Source organism: Cherax quadricarinatus, chromosome 51, assembly GCF_038502225.1.
Source record: "Cherax quadricarinatus isolate ZL_2023a chromosome 51, ASM3850222v1, whole genome shotgun sequence".
NCBI classification, from domain to species: domain Eukaryota; kingdom Metazoa; phylum Arthropoda; class Malacostraca; order Decapoda; family Parastacidae; genus Cherax; species Cherax quadricarinatus.
This window is the reverse complement of record NC_091342.1, coordinates 5,431,117-5,447,500: the sequence shown is the minus strand read 5'-3', so window position 1 is coordinate 5,447,500 and position 16,384 is coordinate 5,431,117. Positions and strand designations below refer to the sequence as shown.

At 39.0% G+C, this 16,384-nt stretch overlaps 1 protein-coding gene across 3 annotated transcripts in view; it reads right to left on the bottom strand.

The window, feature by feature from the left end:
* LOC128694721 (transmembrane protein adipocyte-associated 1 homolog) overlaps positions 1-16,117 on the bottom strand; it is a 41,056-nt gene extending 24,939 nt beyond the window's left edge. For all 3 annotated transcript variants that reach the window (XM_053784980.2, XM_053784979.2, XM_053784978.2), the window contains exons 1-6: positions 15,756-16,117; positions 14,391-14,523; positions 13,043-13,205; positions 12,088-12,284; positions 6,012-6,084; positions 5,026-5,213 (exon numbers count right to left, since the gene is read on the bottom strand). In XM_053784980.2, the coding sequence (XP_053640955.1) occupies positions 5,026-5,213; positions 6,012-6,084; positions 12,088-12,284; positions 13,043-13,205; positions 14,391-14,523; positions 15,756-15,979 (978 nt within the window). In that variant the 5' untranslated portion in view covers positions 15,980-16,117. The remainder of the gene's footprint in view (positions 1-5,025; positions 5,214-6,011; positions 6,085-12,087; positions 12,285-13,042; positions 13,206-14,390; positions 14,524-15,755) is intronic.
* Positions 16,118-16,384: the final 267 nt, after the last annotated feature.

Genomic DNA, 16,384 nt, shown 5'->3' with positions numbered 1-16,384 from the left:
GGATTCAGGGAAACCGGCAGGCCGGACTTGAGTCCTGGAGATGGGAAGTACAGTGCCTGCACTCTGAAGGAGGGGTGTTAATGTTGCAGTTTAAAAACTGTAGTGTAAAGCACCCTTCTGGCAAGACAGTGATGGAGTGAATGATGGTGAAAGTTTTTCTTTTTCGGGCCACCCTGCCTTGGTGGGAATCGGCCAGTGTGATAATAAAAAAAAAAAAAAAATCCATCCTGTCATTTTTCTAGCAGATGCGATTGATACAATGTTATGGTCCTTGAAGTTGAGATCCTCCGACATGATCACTCCCAGGTCTTTGACGTTGGTGTTTCGCTCTATTTTGTGGCCAGAATTTGTTTTGTACTCTGATGAAGATTTAATTTCCTCATGTTTACCAGTAGTTTGTTGGATTATGTATTGGTAGATAAAAGACTGTTGAGTAGACTTCAGGATGTACATGTTTATAGAGGGGCCACAGATATATCAGATCACTTTCTAGTTGTAGCTACACTGAGAGTAAAAGGTAGATGGGATACAAGGAGAATAGAAGCATCAGGGAAGAGAGAGGTAAAGGTTTATAAACTAAAAGAGGAGGCAGTTAGGGTAAGATATAAACAGCTATTGGAGGATAGATGGGCTAATGAGAGCATAGGCAATGGGGTCGAAGAGGTATGGGGTAGGTTTAAAAATGTAGTGTTAGAGTGTTCAGCAGAAGTTTGTGGTTACAGGAAAGTGGGTGCAGGAGGGAAGAGGAGCGATTGGTGGAATGATGATGTAAAGAGAGTAGTAAGGGAGAAAAAGTTAGCATATGAGAAGTTTTTACAAAGTAGAAGTGATGCAAGGAGGGAAGAGTATATGGAGAAAAAGAGAGAAGTTAAGAGAGTGGTGAAGCAATGTAAAAAGAGAGCAAATGAGAGAGTGGGTGAGATGTTATCAACAAATTTTGTTGAAAATAAGAAAAAGTTTTGGAGTGAGATTAACAAGTTAAGAAAGCCTAGAGAACAAATGGATTTGTCAGTTAAAAATAGGAGAGGAGAGTTATTAAATGGAGAGTTAGAGGTATTGGGAAGATGGAAGGAATATTTTGAGGAATTGTTAAATGTTGATGAAGATAGGGAAGCTGTGATTTCGTGTATAGGGCAAGGAGGAATAACATCTTGTAGGAGTGAGGAAGAGTCAGTTGTGAGTGTGGGGGAAGTTCGTGAGGCAGTAGGTAAAATGAAAGGGGGTAAGGCAGCCGGGATTGATGGGATAAAGATAGAAATGTTAAAAGCAGGTGGGGATATAGTTTTGGAGTGGTTGGTGCAATTATTTAATAAATGTATGGAAGAGGGTAAGGTACCTAGGGATTGGCAGAGAGCATGCATAGTTCCTTTGTATAAAGGCAAAGGGGATAAAAGAGAGTGCAAAAATTATAGGGGGATAAGTCTGTTGAGTGTACCTGGTAAAGTGTATGGTAGAGTTATAATTGAAAGAATTAAGAGTAAGACGGAGAATAGGATAGCAGATGAACAAGGAGGCTTTAGGAAAGGTAGGGGGTGTGTGGACCAGGTGTTTACAGTGAAACATATAAGTGAACAGTATTTAGATAAGGCTAAAGAGGTCTTTGTGGCATTTATGGATTTGGAAAAGGCGTATGACAGGGTGGATAGGGGGGCAATGTGGCAGATGTTGCAAGTGTATGGTGTAGGAGGTAGGTTACTGAAAGCAGTGAAGAGTTTTTACGAGGATAGTGAGGCTCAAGTTAGAGTATGTAGGAAAGAGGGGAATTTTTTCCCAGTAAAAGTAGGCCTTAGACAAGGATGTGTGATGTCACCGTGGTTGTTTAATATATTTATAGATGGGGTTGTAAGAGAAGTAAATGCGAGGGTCTTGGCAAGAGGCGTGGAGTTAAAAGATAAAGAATCACACACAAAGTGGGAGTTGTCACAGCTGCTCTTTGCTGATGACACTGTGCTCTTGGGAGATTCTGAAGAGAAGTTGCAGAGATTGGTGGATGAATTTGGTAGGGTGTGCAAAAGAAGAAAATTAAAGGTGAATACAGGAAAGAGTAAGGTTATGAGGATAACAAAAAGATTAGGTGATGAAAGATTGAATATCAGATTGGAGGGAGAGAGTATGGAGGAGGTGAACGTATTCAGATATTTGGGAGTGGACGTGTCAGCGGATGGGTCTATGAAAGATGAGGTGAATCATAGAATTGATGAGGGAAAAAGAGTGAGTGGTGCACTTAGGAGTCTGTGGAGACAAAGAACTTTGTCCTTGGAGGCAAAGAGGGGAATGTATGAGAGTATAGTTTTACCAACGCTCTTATATGGGTGTGAAGCGTGGGTGATGAATGTTGCAGCGAGGAGAAGGCTGGAGGCAGTGGAGATGTCATGTCTGAGGGCAATGTGTGGTGTGAATATAATGCAGAGAATTCGTAGTTTGGAAGTTAGGAGGAGGTGCGGGATTACCAAAACTGTTGTCCAGAGGGCTGAGGAAGGGTTGTTGAGGTGGTTCGGACATGTAGAGAGAATGGAGCGAAACAGAATGACTTCAAGAGTGTATCAGTCTGTAGTGGAAGGAAGGCGGGGTAGGGGTCGGCCTAGGAAGGGTTGGAGGGAGGGGGTAAAGGAGGTTTTGTGTGCGAGGGGCTTGGACTTCCAGCAGGCATGCGTGAGCGTGTTTGATAGGAGTGAATGGAGACAAATGGTTTTTAATACTTGACGTGCTGTTGGAGTGTGAGCAAAGTAACATTTATGAAGGGATTCAGGGAAACCGGCAGGCCGGACTTGAGTCCTGGAGATGGGAAGTACAGTGCCTGCACTCTGAAGGAGGGGTGTTAATGTTGCAGTTTAAAAACTGTAGTGTAAAGCACCCTTCTGGCAAGACAGTGATGGAGTGAATGATGGTGAAAGTTTTTCTTTTTCGGGCCACCCTGCCTTGGTGGGAGTCGGCCGGTGTGATAATAAAATAAAATAAATGTTTACCATATCTGAGTAATTGAAATTTCTCATCGTTGAACTTCATATTGTTTTCTGCAGCCCACTGAAAGATTTGGTTGATGTCCGCCTGGAGCTTTGCAGTGTCTGCAATGGAAGACACTGTCATGCAGATTCGGGTGTCATCTGCAAAGGAAGACACGGTGCTGTGGCTGACATCCTTGTCTATGTCGGATATGAGGATGAGGAACAAGATGGGAGCGAGTACTGTGCCTTGTGGAACAGAGCTTTTCACCGTAGCTGCCTCGGACTTTACTCTGTTGACGACTACTCTGTGTTCTGTTAGTGAGGAAATTATAGATCCATCGGTTTGGTCATTTAGAGAGAATGGATCAAAGTAGAATGACATGGAAAGCATATAAATCTATAGGGGAAGGAAGGCGAGGTAGGGGTCGTCCTTGAAAGGGTTGGAGAGAGGGGGTAAAGGAGGTTTTGTGGGCAAGGGGCTTGGACTTCCAGCAAGCGTGCGTGAGCGTGTTAGATAGGAGTGAATGGAGATGAATGGTACTTGGGACCTGACGATCTGTTGGAGTGTGAGCAGGGTAATATTTAGTGAAGGGATTCAGGGAAACCGGTTATTTTCATATAGTCGGATTTGAGTCCTGGAAATGAGAAGTACAATGCCTGCACTTTAAAGAAGGGGTTTGGTATATTGGCAGTTTGGAGGGATATGTTGTGTATCTTTATACGTATATGCTTCTAAGCTGTTGTATTCTGAGCATCTCTGCAAAAACAGTGATTATGTGTGAGTGTGGTGAAAGTGTTGAATGATGATGAAAGCATTTTCTTTTTGGGGATTTTCTTTCTTTTTTGGGTCACCCTGCCTCGGTGGGAGATGGCCGACTTGTTGAAAAAAAAAAAAAAACATATATATATATCCTAGGTAGTAGGTTGGTAGACAGCAACCACCCAGGGAGGTACTACCATCCTGCCAAATGAGTGTAAAACGAAAGCCTGTAATTGTTTTACATGATGGTAGAACTGCTGGTGTCCTTTTTTTCTGTCTCATGAACATGCAAGATTTCAGGTACGACTTCCTACTTCTACTTACACTTAGGTCACACTACACATACATGTACAAGCACATACGTACACACCCCTCTGGGTTTTCTTCTATTTTCTTTCTAGTTCTTATTCTTGTTTATTTCCTCTTATCTCCATGGGGAAGTGGAACAGAATTCTTCCTCCATAAGCCATGCGTGTTGTAAGAGGCGACTAAAATGCTGGGAGCAAGGGGCTAGTAACCCCTTCTCCTGTATAAATTACTAAATTTGAAAAGAGAATCTTTTGTTTTTCTTTTCGGGCCACCCTGCCTTGGTGGGATACGGCCAGTTTGTTGAAAGAAAGAAGATATATATACATGTTGGCAGACAGCAACCACCCAGGGAGGTACTACCGTTCTGCCAAGCGAGTGTAAAATGAAGGCCTGTGATTGTTTTACATGATGGTAGGATTGCTGGTGTCCATTTTTCTGTCTCATAAACATGCAAGATTTCGGGTACATCTTGTTACTTCTTCTTACACTTAGGTCACACTACACATGCATGTACAAGCATATACATATATATACACACACCCCTCTGGGTTTTCTTCTCTTTTCTTACTAGTTCTTGTTCTTATTTCCTGGTATTTCCATGGGGAAGTGGAACAGAATTCTTCCTCCGTAAGCCATGCGTGTTGTAAGAGGCGACTAAAATGCCGGGAGCAAGGGGGCTAGTAACCCCTTCTGTACAAATTACTAAATTTATAGAGAGAAACTTTCGTTTTTCTTCTTAGGCCACCCTGCCTTGGTGGGATACGGCCGGTTTGTTGAAAAAATTAATAAATAATCCCTTGCAAAAATTTCATTACCATCTGACAAACTATTTTTCTAGTATGTTTTTTTCAGAGACGTAGAGATATATAAATTGATAACTGAAGCAGAGTTTAATGAAAAAAATTAAAGTGTGAGTAAACAAACTAGATTACACAAGCCATCATTATTTATTTATTGACATTACCAAATATTAAAGTGACAACTCACAACTCATAAAATGTATTTTGATACTTGCCCAAAAAATTCTGATATAAAAGTATAGTAGATAAGAGGAGTGAGAAGAGAGAAGTAGGTCCAGGTGGTAGCATTGACGAGACAGAGTCCAGCAGCCTGATGCATATGGTAGAGAGCGCTGCCAACACACTGAATCAAGTTCAGTACAGCTAAGAACCCCAGGTACACGTAAAATGCACGCTTCACTGGAAAATTGAGAGAACAGAATTATAGCGCGTGCACACACACACACACACACACACACACACACACACTTATTAACTTTACTTTTTTTTTAGTCAAACCACACTAAAGATATTCCTGCCACCCACGTATTTTTTTTTCTAACATGCTGGCCATCTCCCACCAAAGGTGACCCGTAAGGGAAACACAGTCACCATCATTTACACTATCACTGTCCTGCCAGAGGTGTGCAGATACAATTATGTTAGCTACTTTCTCTAGTAGTAATAATAATAGTTAACAGTTGGTAGTAGTAGTATTAGTGGCAGTTAGTAGCAGTAATTATAGCAGTAGTAAATAGCATATTTATAGGGAGGTAACCCGCAAGGAATAAAAGTGACTGGAGAATGCAAGGCAATCAATCCTGATCATAGAAAGGGTAAAACAGTTACTAATCATTCGATGAGAAGCCCTTGACCAACGCCTTCTTCACATTTCCTCTGAAGATTCAGTATGCACTGCTCTGCTCTTGTCAAAAATCCTCCCAGGTACATGAAGGAGTGCATTCATTTAAACTACTCTCCCTTCAATACAGTACACATCTCAACCAACCTCTTTCAAATTGTGATGAAGTAATAACCCTTAAAACATGCTCAAGATTAAGGTAAACAAATTTTAATTTTTGCCTTGAATAATTAAAGCAAGTACAAAGAATACTAAATGAAAACAAGACACTTTAGGAAGATATAAATAAAGATCTTTTCTTCTCTCCTTCACATAAATGCAATATATACAACGCAAGTGTTGAAGAATTAACTTACTTGGCATCCATAAGAGAAAGAGAAAACGCTTCCTCAGCCAATCCAGTCTCAATACCAAGATGAAAGAGTAGATCTGGAATTTGTTTAGTGGAATAGGTTAAAACTAATGCTAAAAAAAAAAACTAACTGCAATTAACTCATAACATTTAATGGTTTTAATAGTGTATGTCTATTAACATATGACCCTAAAGTATAGTGGAGCAATTTTTGCTGACTGAGTGTCCAGAAACTAGCAAAAGCAATGATTAATTTCATATGACTATGGTTTCAAGAAACAAATAAGATTAATAAGACATTACTAAGACATTACTAAATTTAAAAAGAGAAACTTTTGTTTTTCTTTTTGGGCCACCCTGCCTCAGTGGGATACGGCCGGTTTGTTGACAGAAGAAGACATTTAGATTCAGACCAGCATAACAGTATTCATCTATCCTATCCCCAGGATTACAGGTATCTTATTAATTGTAACAAGACCTACAATCACTAAATTAGTTATCTTTCTTATTCACAAACTGTCACCCAATTATGTACCATGATTTGCAATAGATGATATTCTATTATATATATATTATGACTGACTATGTCCAATGTTTCGTAACAGATGATCTATCATATATACAACTGCCATTCTCTAACATGGTCAATGTTCAAATTAACCTACAGAGTGTACATCCTGAAGAAAACAACTTCACTATGACTTCAATGCTGTGAACAGCCACTTTTCTCGTCAAATTATAGAATGTGGAAAATTTACTATACAGGTATTTACCAGGAAAAAAATGATAAACACAAAGACATCACTGCCATATGCTAAATTTTCCAAGTTTTATAATATGACAGAAAAGTAGCTGCCTTCAGTAATAATACTATGGTGAACCTCTTTTTTCCAAAGATTCACAATTTAAAGGTTAATTTGAACACTGGCTATGTTAATATCTGGTGAAGTTCCCTGTTTTAGACTTGGTTATGCACTGTAACCCAATCCCACATAACAACTACCCGATAAATACATTGTAATCCCTACAACTCAGCTGTACTCTAATTCACATATTTCAGTAATTTGTAGATTTTCATTGAATATCCTACCACAAATAAATTCAGACTCCATGGGGAAGTGGTGAAGAATCCTTCATACATAAGCCATGCATGTTGTAAGAGGCAACTAAAATGCCAGGAGCAAGGGGCTAGTAACTCCTTCTCCTGTATAAATTACTAACTGTAAAAAGAAAAACTTTCCACGAGCGTTGTAAGAGGCAACTTAAAATGCCGGGGGCAAGGGGTTAGTAACCAATTCTCATGTATAAATTACTAAATTTAAAAAGAGAAACTTTCGTTTTTCTTTTTGGGCCACCCTGCCTTGGAGGGATACGGCCGGTTTGTTTAAAAAAGTTCTTCTTTTTACAGTTGGTAATTTAACCTAAAAAGATAAACTTTCATTTTTCGTTTTAGGTTACCCTGCCTTGGTGGGATATGGCTGGTGCATTGAAAAAATAAATAACAAGAGGTTTTTGTATGGAAAGCTGAAAGAATGCTCAAAAAATATTTTATACATATCATTTATAGATTTAGAAAAGGCATATGATAGAGTGGATAGAGGAGCAATGTGGCAGATGTTGCAAGTTTATGGAATAGGTGGTAAGTTACTAAATGCTGTAAAGAGTTTTTATGAGGATAATGAGGCTCAGGTTAGGGCGTGTAGAAGAGAGGGAGAATACTTCCCGGTAAAAGTAGGTCTTAGACAGGGATGTGTAATGTCACCATGGTTTTTTAATATATTTATAGATGGGGTTGTAAAAGAAGTAAATGCTAGGGTGTTCGGTAGAGGGGTGGGATTAAATTATGGGGAATCAAATTCAAAATGGGAACCGACACAGTTCCTTTTTGCTGATGATACTGTGCTTATGGGAGATTCTAAAGAAAAATTGCAAAGGTTAGTGGATGAGTTTGAGAATGTGTGTAAAGGTAGAAAGTTGAAAGTGAACATAGAAAAGAGTAAGGTGATGAGGGTATCAAATGATTTAGATAAAGAAAAATTGGATATCAAATTGGGGAGGAGGAGTATGGAAGAAGTGAATGTTTTCAGATACTTGGGAGTTGACGTGTCGGCGGATGGGTTTATGAAGGATGAGGTTAATCATAGAATTGATGAGGGAAAAAAGGTGAGTGGTGCGTTGAGGTATATGTGGAGTCAAAAAACGTATGACAGGGTGGATAGGGGGGCAATGTGGCAGATGTTGCAAGTGTATGGTGTAGGAGGTAGGTTACTGAAAGCAGTGAAGAGTTTTTACGAGGATAGTGAGGCTCAAGTTAGAGTATGTAGGAAAGGGGGAAATTATTTCCCAGTAAAAGTAAGCCTTAGATAAGGATGTGTGATGTCACCGTGGTTGTTTAATATATTTATAGATGGGGTTGTAAGAGAAGTAAATGCGAGGGTCTTGGCAAGAGGCGTGGAGTTAAAAGATAAAGAATCACACACAAAGTGGGAGTTGTCACAGCTGCTCTTTGCTGATGACACTGTGCTCTTGGGAGATTCTGAAGAGAAGTTGCAGAGATTGGTGGATGAATTTGGTAGGGTGTGCAAAAGAAGAAAATTAAAGGTGAATACAGGAAAGAGTAAGGTTATGAGGATAACAAAAAGATTAGGTGATGAAAGATTGAATATCAGATTGGAGGGAGAGAGTATGGAGGTGAATGTATTCAGATATTTGGGAGTGGACGTGTCAGCGGATGGGTCTATGAAAGGTGAATCATAGAATTGATGAGGGGAAAAGAGTGAGTGGTGCACTTAGGAGTCTGTGGAGACAAAGAACTTTGTCCTTGGAGGAAAAGAGGGGAATGTATGAGAGTATAGTTTTACCAACGCTCTTATATGGGTGTGAAGCATGGGTGATGAATGTTGCAGCGAGGAGAAGGCTGGAGGCAGTGGAGATGTCATGTCTGAGGGCAATGTGTGGTGTGAATATAATGCAGAGAATTCGTAGTTTGGAAGTTAGGAGGAAGTTCGGGATTACCAAAACTGTTGTCCAGAGGGCTGAGGAAGGGTTGTTGAGGTGGTTCGGACATGTAGAGAGAATGGAGCGAAACAGAATGACTTAAAGAGTGTATCAGTCTGTAGTGGAAGGAAGGCGGGGTAGGGGTCGGCCTAGGAAAGGTTGGAGGGAGGGGGTAAAGGAGGTTTTGTGTGCGAGGGGCTTGGACTTCCAGCAGGCATGCGTGAGCGTGTTTGATAGGAGTGAATGGAGACAAATGGTTTTTAATACTTGACGTGCTGTTGGAGTGTGAGCAAAGTAACATTTATGAAGGGGTTCAGGGAAACCGGCAGGCCGGACTCGAGTCCTGGAGATGGGAAGTACGTGCCTGCACTCTGAAGGAGGGGTGTTAATGTTGCAGTTTAAAAACTGTAGTGTAAAGCACCCTTCTGGCAAGACAGTGATGGAGTGAATGATGGTGAAAGTTTTTCTTTTTCGGGCCACCCTGCCTTGGTGGGAATCGGCCAGTGTGATAATAATAATAATAATAAAAAAAAAAAAAACGTTATCTATGGAGGCAAAGAAGAAGGGAATGTATGAAAGTATAGTAGTACCAACACTCTTATATGGATGTGAAGCTTGGGTGGTAAATGCAGCAGCGAGGAGACGGTTGGAGGCAGTGGAGATGTCCTGTCTAAGGGCAATGTGTGGTGTAAATGCAGAAAATTTGGAGTGTGGAAATTAGGAGAAGGTGTGGAGTTAATAAAAGCATTAGTCAGAGGGCAGAAGAGGGGTTGTTGAGGTGGTTTGGTCATTTAGAGAGAATGGATCAAAGTAGAATGACATGGAAAGCATATAAATCGATAGGGAAAGGAAGGCGAGGTAGGGGTCGTCCTCGAAAGGGTTGGAAAGAGGGGGTAAAGGAGGTTTTGTGGGCAAGGGGCTTGGACTTCCAGCAGGCATGCATGAGCGTGTTAGATAGGAGTGAATGGAGACGAATGATACTTGGGACCTGACGATCTGTTGGAGTGTGAGCAGGGTAATATTTAGTGAAGGGATTCAGGGAAACCGGTTATTTTCATATAGTCGGACTTGAGTCCTGGAAATGGGAAGTACAATGCCTGCACTTTAAAGGAGGGGTTTGGGATATTGGCAGTTTGGAGGGATATGTTGTGTATCTTTATACGTATATGCTTCTAAGCTCTTGTATTCTGAGCACCTCTGCAAAAGCAGTGATAATGTGTGAGTGTGGTGAAAGTGTTGAATGATGATGAAAGTATTTTCTTTTTGGGGATTTTCTTTCTTTTTTGGGTCACCCTGCCTCGGTGGGAGACGGCCAACTTGTCGAGAGAGAAAAAAAAAAATTAAAATACTGTACAATATTTTGCAGGTAAATCTAAATTAATATTTTATGAAATGGGAATGGTATCAAGAAGGCAAAATCATAAATTTTGATGCTTGTGTATGGCAGCCTTCTAATGCTTATTTTTATCAACAATTCTCCAACATAAATCACATATTTCTTCTTTCAACATACCGGCCGTATCCCACCAAGGTGGGGTGGCCCAAAAGGAAAAACGAAAGTTTCTCCCTTTACATTTAGTAATTTATACAGGAGAAGGGGTTACTAGCCCCTTGCTCCCGGCATTTTAGTCACCTCTTACAACACGCATGGCTTACGGAGGAAGAATTCTGTTCCACTTCCCCATGGAGATAAGAGGAAATAAACAAGAATAAGAACTAGAAAGAAAATAGAAGAAAACCCAGAGGGGTGTGTATATATGTGCTTGTACATGTATGTGTAGTGTGACCTAAGTGTAAGTAGAAGTAGGAAGACGTACCTGAAATCTTGCATGTTTATGAGACAGAAAAAAGAACACCAGCAATTCTACCATCATGTAAAACAATTACAGGCTTTCGTTTTACACTCGCTTGGCAGGACGGTAGTACCTCCCTGGGTGGTTGCTGTCTACCAACCTACTACCTATGATAAATCACATATATATACACATAATTAACTGATATAACACAGCTGATATCACTGTCACTACCACCTAAGAATACTCTTGTACAATAACAATCTTCTTTCTTCTTCTTGCAACAGTGGCCGTACCCCACCCAGGTAGGGTGGCCCAAAACAAAAAACCAAAGTTTCTCCTTTAAATTTAGTAATATATACAGGAAAAGGGGTTACTAGCCCCTTGCTCCCAGCATTTTAGCCGCCTCTCATGACACGCATGGCTTACGGAGGAAGAATTCTATTCCACTTCCCCATGGAGATAAGAGGAAATAAACAAGAACAAGAACTAGTAAGAAAATTGAAGAGAAAAAAGAGGGGTGTGTATATATATGCTTGTACATGCAAGTGTAGTGTGACCCATGTGTAAGTAGAAGTAGCAGGATGTACCTAAAATCTTGCATGTTTATGAGACAGAAGAAAGACACCAGCAATCCTACCATCATATAAAACAATTACATGTTTTCGCTTTACACTGACTTGGCAGGATGGTAGTACTTCCCTGGGGGGTTGCTGTCTACCAACCTACTACAATATATTTAGGAATCTTCTTCTGTTAACATAATTTAATGCCATGATTGCTAAAATGTTACTGAATACACTTAATGAACCAAAAACAAATTCTTTGGCTTAATATATAGAATTTTTTGTGAATAAAAAGTTAAACTACTCTGCTTCCTTCCTTTACTTGCATCAAGCAAATAAAGAACCTTGCTTATACAGAAGACACACTGCTGGTGGATTGCTGATGTTCCTTAACAGAAATTATGACTGAACTATTTGCCAATGAAATATTTCTTTTGTTTGCAGGATTAGTGAATTTACTTAGTAGGAATAGTGGCTAATAACTGTTTGCCAACAAAGTACGTATTTCTTTTTCTAAACTTAAACTATCCTTCTTCCTCATTTCAACAAGCATGCATAAAGACTGTGGGTATTCTTGAGTGCCAGAATCTATCAGAGACAATCTGATGATAGACACAACAACATATGAAAAAATTCTGGATGTGGAGAGAAAAACAATTTGAAAAATACACCCCAAATCACAAAAGCTCAGCATAAATTGAATATTGTATAAATTTAAACTTACCAGTGTAAAAATAATGGAAGAGACAAGCCAGAAGAGGGAGCCGCCATGGCCATAAAGTTCATAGTCCTTGCTGGGGACATAGAAATCATGGTCTGGAGTCAGCACCTCCAGGGCCCCTTGGACCACCGAGTACGGAAGGGCGATCATCGAGGTCACAACAAGAACTCGTCTGATACTAGTCTTGTTGTCCAGGTGTCCTGCACGCAGTTCAATTTTATGATAGACATAAAGCTTCAACAGGAAATTAATACTGTTGAGCAAAGCGCTAAACCATGAGTTACTTCACTAGAAAATTAAGAGAAGATCAACTCACAAAAGCATGAACAAAAGGCATACTAATAGTATGAACATTCTCTGATGTGCAAAATGAATGTATATACAAAAAAAATATTCGTTAATTTAAAACAAACTTTCTACTGATAAAGCTAACTTAACACATATAATAATGAACAGCCTAAATTATCAAGGCATTTTTTATAACCTTTCAGAAGTAACAAGACATGTTTTTGACAGGAATATCCTAAGATGTCAAGAAATTTATTATTACTGTATATCCTTTGAAGATAAAAAAAAAAAATGATAAGGAGTTCTTGTATAAAATGGCACCATTTTTTTCAAAGCTCTGTCAATATCATCTATGGCAATTCAGCTCTTTCTTAGCTTTAAAAAAAAAAAACCTTCAGACAAATTTTCTGAAAATTTCCATATACGTATAATATTTACAGTTCCTGTTGAACAAGCCTTTATGTGTGCACATGTACAATTCTAAATTCCTACTTGTATTTAAAAGGCACCGAGCTGTGTTTGTGGTGTTCAATCCATCTTTAATTACAGTAATACATTATAAAATTCCCATTCAAACATACGTGCATGCATCACCTACATGCAATGATGTGTACTAACCTTCTATTGAATGCAGGAAAAAAAAATTGCCTAAACTATATCAAAAACTCACCAAAAAATACTGCAAAAACCACGACACTCATCTCTGTGGCCAGCAAGAAGAACCGTACAATAACATACAATAACTTGTTGGCCACATCTCCAGATGGCGTTGCTGCATTAACAGTCATTGACACCACACATCTTGCCACTGATATTAATGTATTGAGCCAAATCTACAAGGATAAGAAATCAATGACTAAGAATTGTATAACTTTTATACACTGATTTTATCTCCACTTCTGATATAGTAAACATTAATGCTATGCAAGTTCTATAAAAATACTACAAAAGCTTTCTGATCCTGTAAGTAATTATCAAATTAAAATATTTTAGTACTGAAAGCACAGTTTGAAGATTTCATACTGTAATTTCGTATGGGTCTACAAGTTTTATACTGGTACTGTACAACACATCATATTCGATGATCCAGTAGCCAACACTATGTATTGAGTGCCTTTTATGGCTGCAATAATGATTATCATTAAATTAAACAAACTTTAACCTGCATGGCACTGGCACCACGACTGGCTAGCTGGGGTCTGAATCGGTCAGGCTATTTCATGACTGCAATAATATTTAACTAAAAAATTTTATTCAATTAAAAACTTGATGTTAATAATGGTACTGTACATTAATTGAAAAGATATGTCCTTCATTTTATACTTTATAATAGATTTTAGTAATGTTATGCAGTAGTGACTTTTAATAGAAATGTACTAATCCTAGGCACCGAGCCATGCAGCCTTTATGTCATGATTTTGAAATAACATCATGACTAATACAGTAATCCTAATAATACTTCAGCAAATGCTTCAAAAAGCATTAAGTGCAAGACAATGAGTACTGAGGAGAAAATAGATTATTTAACTTAATGGAAAAAGTTTCCACTTCACATTTAGATTTAGATTCCTTTTCTTAAATTTCTGCATATAGTACAAAATATGCAATCATCAGAAAGCCCATAGGATGCACAGCATCTCAAAACACTCATTATAAAAAATACCTCAATTTCTTGGTTTCCGATGGAACGCAAGATTTTCAAATTACTTGTTCTATTCCAACATGACACACATAAAACTACTGTACAGCACTTAATTTACAGCATGGTTTTTGTACTGTATATAGAGAGCAAAATTATTCTTCAATTATATCAGTAGGATTTTACCCTTTCTACATTACTTAAATAAACCAACTGATATTTTTTCAACTGATATTTTTATTGTGCCATCTATTGTACAAACTGTATGAATCATAAAACTTCCAAGTTTATTTATTTTCCAAGTCATAATCTTTTTTTCAGAGTTATGACACTAAGATAATAAATATTATAAAGCTATAAACTGAAGCCATCAACTCACCAGGCCATAAAATGTTGCATATATTGGACTGTGTACAGCACGCAGCTTGAGTCTTGCACTGTTTATCTTAACAAGAAGACCAATGAGAAAGAGAAGTGTTGGCAGGAGCAGCAATAAGTCCCAGACACGCACTCTGAAATGACGACTTGATTAGGGTCTCCTAAAACTTTCAAAATTCCCTAAAATCTTGACTAAATACATAAAAGAATATTTTTCATAGAAAATAGTATGCAAATGACTCGAGAAATCGTAATATGACTGCAAACAAACCATGGGTGGCTTACGCACAGGCCTGGAGTTTTACGACTCACTTGCCATGAGTTCTAACCCCATCCGTACCATGGTTAGTATACGCATGAACTTTTAAAAAATACCCAAGTCATTTAACAACATATTAGGGTCAGGTAGGCTAGGTTAGTGCATGCCAAAAATAATTTTGCTCAATTTTTATAAGGGATAACTTCACTCAAGAGAAAATATTTGAGACGTTCAACCAACTGGTGACTTGGAAACATCAGTGAGGTCACTGGTGTTCCTTCAGCAAACATCAGTGAGATCACTGATGTTCCTTCAGCAAACTCAATTTCACAAGTTTAACCTTAGAGGTATACTAGTAAAAAGAAATGTCTTCATCCGTTATACCAAGGTATGCTGTACCTGGCGAGGGCATATTAAAATATAATCACTGCAATCAGAATTTATTGTTCCTATTGAGGAACATACAGCAATAATCACAAATGAATGAAAGGCTTATCACAACGCTACTTCACGACCTGCACCCGTGAATATCTCAACTAGGGTTAAAGTAACTAACCAAGGTTAAGCTAGGTAAGGTTCCTCAGGAAATAGGACAAGCGCTTCCTGCTGCGAGTCTTAGTCATACAACCCGCAGCTGGAGCTTCTGGTCATCTGACCGAGGACTTCCATAGGCTTACCTCTCCCCCCCTTCAAAAAGTTAAGGTTATTATTATAACCATTAGCACATTTGCATCAATAACAGCACAAATATAGGAGATGCAAACCATACCATGGGAGGAGATTGAACTCGTGGCAAGTTCAATCCCCGCTCATTTTTTTTTCTGCAATCGTGTCATTACGATTTCGCGAGTCATGGGAGATGCAATAAATGCATTACACACCAGAAGAAACGTCCTATGGGAAGACCTTATGTTAAGAAACATGCAGCAGCTGTAAGAACTGGCGAGACCAGGTACCTAACAATTATTTTCCTAGAAATATTTAAATTAAATTAGCACCTGCAGCATAAATACGGCCAATTAATATTGATATTTACATCGTGGAAATCAACTCAGTCATGGAACAATAGAGAGAAATATTACGAGTGTAGAGTCTGGCATCAATCACCTGGAATCTCCTATCTCCATGTATAAAATAAATTTGCAGAAGCCATCCTCTGGAGGCTCAGGTATAGTGGTATTGTCTGGAGGCTCGATGGTGGTAGTTGTGGTGGTAGTAGTGGTGGTGGTAGTTGTGGTAGTGAAGGTTGTAGTGGTAGTGATGGTAGGGCTGGCTGTGGTCACCCTGATCAGGGGGTCCAGGTTTCTCATTATTACATCCGCCATTAGCATGAATTACGAGGCCCCGGCGCGCCCCTCACATCTCTGCCAGCAGTATGTGTGCTCAGCGTGCTGCAGCAGTCACCAGCACGCCATTAATGTCACTCTCCTGACAGGATTGTTGTCTCTGATGGGATGCGTCACCCAAGTACGAAACAATAATATTAGAATGGTAGACGAAAACTTGAGGTCTGCAGAGGAGGATCTAACACAAAATAGCATCTCAACTCCCCACCCACACCGCAGTCTTCTCCCTGATTCTCCATCCTTAATGCAATTACAAATCCAAACTTATTTGGTTTTTTCACTTATAAATCACTAAGAAGCCCTATAGCAATTTTTTTTATAAATAATTTTCAAATTATATTAACAAAAGAAAACATACAACTCTAGATTTTTTTCCTAAATGAAGTTTAT